Genomic DNA, 5,117 nt, shown 5'->3' with positions numbered 1-5,117 from the left:
GAGGGTATAGCATACATAAAAAATTCTGCTGGCACACGATCAACGCCGGGAGCTTTGTTTTGTTTACAGCAGTTAAGAGCATCTTGCACTTCCTCTATTGATATTTTTTTATCTAGTTCTTCAATTTTTACATACGGCAAAGCATAGCTGAAATTATATTCATGTATTTTACAGTTAAGTAGTTTTTGAAAGTGTTTTGCTAGTAAGTCAGCGTCTAGTTTCACAGTTTTAACATGATTTGCACCATTTATTTTCCTTATTTCTGTCCAAAAATCTTTACTGTCTCTTGCTAATGTAATACCAAATGCCATATTATTACTGTAAGTTTTCTTCTTCGCTTTACATATCTCTTTGAAATAGTTGTTTGCCGTTTTATATGTTATCAAGTCTTGTACTATATTTGATTTTTTTGCTATTTTCAAACTTTTAAATGATAATGTTCTGGCTTCGTCACAATCTTGATCATACCAATCATTTACATACTTTCTTGCCGTTTTTTTTCTTTCCATTATTTTGGCTGCGTCTTTTATACATGAAATCAATACATTTACACCTTCCTCAGTCTCAACATTTTGTGCCTCCAATAATAGATTTCTGTTAAGTGCGCTATTGTATATATTGTTATATTTTTTTATCCATTTTAATTTGGGTAATAGATTTAGTTGGTTTTCACTTTCAATGTCTTTTTGAATGTCTATGTTTACTTCCAGCGGTTGATGATCGGAATATATCATATCTTGTATTTTAAGATCAGTTATTTTTTCCAGCCACCAACCTTTTGCCAGCGTATAATCTATTGTTGATCTTGCTGTGCCTCTAATGAACGTAAAAGCTCCATTTTCGTCGCTGCTAGTGCGGCCGTTTATTACTGTAAGACCAATTACATTGCAAAGTTCAATTAATTTTCTTCCATTTGTATCTAATATTTTATCCATTGCTTTTCTTTCCTCTTTAATATTGTATTGAAATAATGTTGGATTATACGCAATGCACTGCTCATTTCTAATTCTACCATTTAAGTCTCCGATTACCATAATATTATTTTGGTCAACATCCATCAACATGGAGAATAGTCTATTGTATTCTGTATTCCAATTATTGCAATTAATATATATAGGTATTAAGAACGATTTGGTTTGTGTTAGATTTAATTCCACAATAGTTATATCATGTATTTTTGCAAAAACTGCGTGTTTACCATTCATTATATCGTTTCTTATCCCATATAGGCACCCTCCACTAGCACGTCCTCTGCTTGCAGTTCTTAATGCGTTCGACCAACTTAAAGTGTAATTTGCAAATATATTCTGTAAATAATCTAAAGGATTTTCTAGAAATGTTTCATATAAAAAAAATATATCAAAGTTCTTAATATATCTGAAGAATTCAATATTTTGGTTTTTATTTGTTAATCCATCTACATTATATGCTAATATTTTAAATTCATTTTTAATATCATCTTGACTTGGTTTGCGCTTTTTATTTCCTGTTTGCTTAACATTGGTTTTGATCAGTTTAGTATTAATACCGTTGAGTTGCTATTTTTTATTTTTATTTTTATTCTCAACATATTTCATATATCCTGGGCAGACACGGCTAAAAGCATAATGATTGACATCAACTTGCATTATCCTTTTCTGCACCAATTCAAAGCAGTTTACACATTTCATGTTTTGGGACTTACAGTCTTTTGATTCATGGCTTTCCGCACATCTTGCACAAGCTTTTTTATTTGTGCAGTTAACTGCTATATGGTTAAAACCTACACTGAAAAAATTATGAGTTGTTAAAATAACATTTTTTCTTATTTGACGAAAAAGTTTTTGATGTAACAAATAAGTTGTTGCTTTAACAATTATTTACTTGTGGTAACAATTTTTTTAATAAAGAAGTTTGTTGACATTACAATAGAAAATTTATTGATGACCCTTTAACAAAAAAAGTTGTTCCTTTAACATTTTTTCTGTTCTCCGAACAATTTTGTTATTTAATTGAAGGGACAAATAAGAAATTGTATTGGCAAGTATTTTATTGTTAAATTAAAAATGTAACGATTGTTTTATCAAGAAGAAGAAATTGTAATATTAAATAAGAAAATTGTTAACACATAGTTCGAGCATCTTATTTGTTTTTGTAATGCTCTTCTCTATTGTAATTCTAACAGATAACAGAGTATGATATGATGCGATTTCGCTCTTTTTCTTTATTCACACTCTTTGTTGTGACATTCAATTAAAGAAAAATTGCAGCATTTTGCATAGAACTATTGTTTTTGTTGTTTTTTGTGCATCTCTCTGATGTAGAGTCAGTGAAAGAAACAAAAGGAACAGAAAATTATTTTGCGTGCATCATTCAAGTTGTGAACAATTTTGCGATCAGTATATACAATGTACGCGTTAAAATGTTATTAAATTCACACGTTTGTTAATTTGAATAAAAAATATATTAAATAAAAATATAAAATAAATAATATATAATAAATATAAATAATGTTAAGTGTCGTGCAATAGAAAATTTACAAGTTGCTAAAAAATTTTCTGCAAACTGGCGTCATAGCCGTGCATGTCGGCACACGTTTAGTTAATGTACATCAATACATATATTGCATACAAATTTCTTTTTGTTTGCTTGATTAAAAACATATTTATAATATTTGTAAAGCTATTTGTATATGTAGAACTTTTAATATTATGTGTTTCGAATATAGTACTTTATTTTATCAAATTATCACAAAATTAAAAAATAAACATGAATAACTCTTATTCGAATGAATGCTTGTTTTCCGAAAATATTGATATTTTGGAAGTAAGCCCTGAAATATCATTATTATTTGAAATATGGGAGCTATCGTCTGGTGCTATATGTAGACTTGTGAATTTAAAAATAATTAGTATCGATATTTTTAAAATGATGCATTCTCATGATATCGATGAAATTTTTAATGACGAACAACTATTGATAAAATAAGGTTTAGACACGGACTTTCACTGTGGCGTTTCGAAAATAATGTAAGTTATTTTTATAATTTCGTACAATATAATATATTAGTATTTTAATTTCAGCTTGATCCAATCATTTGTTGCCCAAATTTTCAAGAATCTCAATATAATAACAGAAAAACGCTACCATTAAATATAATTAATGAAAGCTGTAATGTTCCAGTTATCCAATCTAATATAGATATAAAAAGTATTCTTATTAACACTGTGGCCGGTAAAGATATTATTGAAAAATATAACACTACAAAATATTTAAGTGATACTGATCAAAATGCTATTGTCAAAATAATAGCTGACCATTTTATATTAAATACTATAAAAATGGATCCAAAAGTAATGATAAAAATTGCTCAGTCTATTACATACTTGTTTCCAACAGAAAATGCATTGACATATTTCGTTCCACGTACCAGTAAAAAAAACCCATCTGGTAAATTATATGATAGATATTGCAACTGTTTGTATAAGCGAAAAACTCTACCCGATGATCATGTCAAGAAAATCAAAATTAATGTTGAAGCTGAAATTTCTGCAGAAAATGGTGATGTTGAATTTGAGAAGAGAAAAAAATGGCTTTATTGGAACACACCAAATGATATAATGACTCCGTGGAAGGAGACTTCAGTTAAACGAATGAAGGAGCATAAAGAATCAATACAGCAGTTTCTTGATCAATGGCCGAGATACGGCGATTGTAATGGTCACGAGTTAATTGATATTGACTTTTCAACCCTCTATCCTGGCAAAGAAATGATAATGTTTGAAAAAATAGAGGACTTGGTGCAGAAAGTGACTAAACTATTTTTTCCGTCGTCTATAAAAGATAAACTAAATCAGCAATATTTTAAAAAAATGAAAGTAGCAAGTGATATAAGTATGGAGTAATATTATATATCTGATATTTTTTAAAATAACGAATATTTTTCTAGATTGCAAGCACTTTTATTTTTTCAACTTACTACATGCTATTATTTTACCTCCACGGATCAGTAAAATAAGTAAGCCATCTATAACGGACGCGCAAGAAGATATGATAACACATATTTTTAATATTAATAATTATCAACAAAAAGTGGATGAACTCAAGGAGTTAGCCTTAAGAGAAGGACTAACGTTTCAGCCGAAGGTTTTTGTTGTTGGTAATTCTCCAGAAACTTTAAAAGAATTTTATATGAATTTAAATAATATTCAGTATAAAGTAGGAAGTGTACTTAGTGCATTAGATTTAGTTATGAAAATATGTTTTGTATTTAATTTAGATTTTTCATTTAAAAGCAAATATGTGTGGATCTTTTTACAGATGTGTGTTTACGAAAAACCTTCAAAAGAAAAAATTTCAAAAATTGAAAATATTCTATGTAAACTTAGACATGCCATTTGAAAGTTTTAAAGAAAAATCCACACATATTTGCTTTATTTGTAAAACTATTTTTAGCTTGTCGCATTATTTAATAACTCTCTTAAAAAGTATTCATAAAGTACCTACAACCTACAAGTATATATGTCTTTACGACAAATGTAATAAACATTTTCAAAATTTGTATAAGTTTAGGAATCATATTCGAAGACATGATGTCAATTCACCTCTTGATATAAGTTGTATTTCATTGCCAAAAACTTTAAGAACTAATGAACTTGAAAGCCTAGCTAAAAATTCAATAAATAATGAAGAAGAGGATATTCAAGATGACAGTATCGTAAATAATGTGAAGTCTATTTCACCAGGTAACTATACTATTGACATCGTTCAAATTAAAAAATTAATAGAAATGGATATATTAAGATTTGCTTTAAAATTGCACTCAAAAATCAACTTCAATCGAAAAGACATTCCTGAATTTCAAACGTTTATTGTGGAGCATATAATTGAACCGATATTAAAGGGTTTTGAGATTTTTCACCAATTTATTCAACATGAAAAAAGGGAACTATTTAATGAATTAATGTTATATTCTAGAAATCCTTTTAAGGATATATTCTCTGAATTCATGTTAATAAAAAAGTTAGAAACATTAAATTTATACAAGCACCCCAAGTTATTTACAATATCTAAACAATTAGATGAAGTTGTTGTTCGTGGTTATACAACATTAAAAGAAAATATAATTGAAGGTTGCC

At 28.1% G+C, this 5,117-nt stretch overlaps 1 protein-coding gene across 1 annotated transcript; it reads left to right on the top strand.

Annotated features, from left to right (window-relative positions):
• The first annotated feature begins 2,748 nt into the window (after positions 1-2,748).
• Positions 2,749-4,380, top strand: LOC119664190. Its single transcript, XM_038073730.1, has 4 exons — positions 2,749-2,805; positions 3,063-3,873; positions 3,929-4,245; positions 4,300-4,380. The coding sequence occupies exons 1-4, from the start codon at positions 2,749-2,751 to the stop codon at positions 4,378-4,380; spliced, it is 1,266 nt and encodes a 421-aa protein (XP_037929658.1).
• The last annotated feature ends 737 nt before the right edge of the window (positions 4,381-5,117 follow it).

Source organism: Teleopsis dalmanni, chromosome 1 (assembly GCF_002237135.1).
Source record: "Teleopsis dalmanni isolate 2A chromosome 1, ASM223713v2, whole genome shotgun sequence".
In the NCBI taxonomy this organism is placed as follows: domain Eukaryota; kingdom Metazoa; phylum Arthropoda; class Insecta; order Diptera; family Diopsidae; genus Teleopsis; species Teleopsis dalmanni.
The sequence above is the reverse complement of the archived record's forward strand: the minus strand, read 5'-3'. Positions and strand labels throughout refer to the sequence as shown.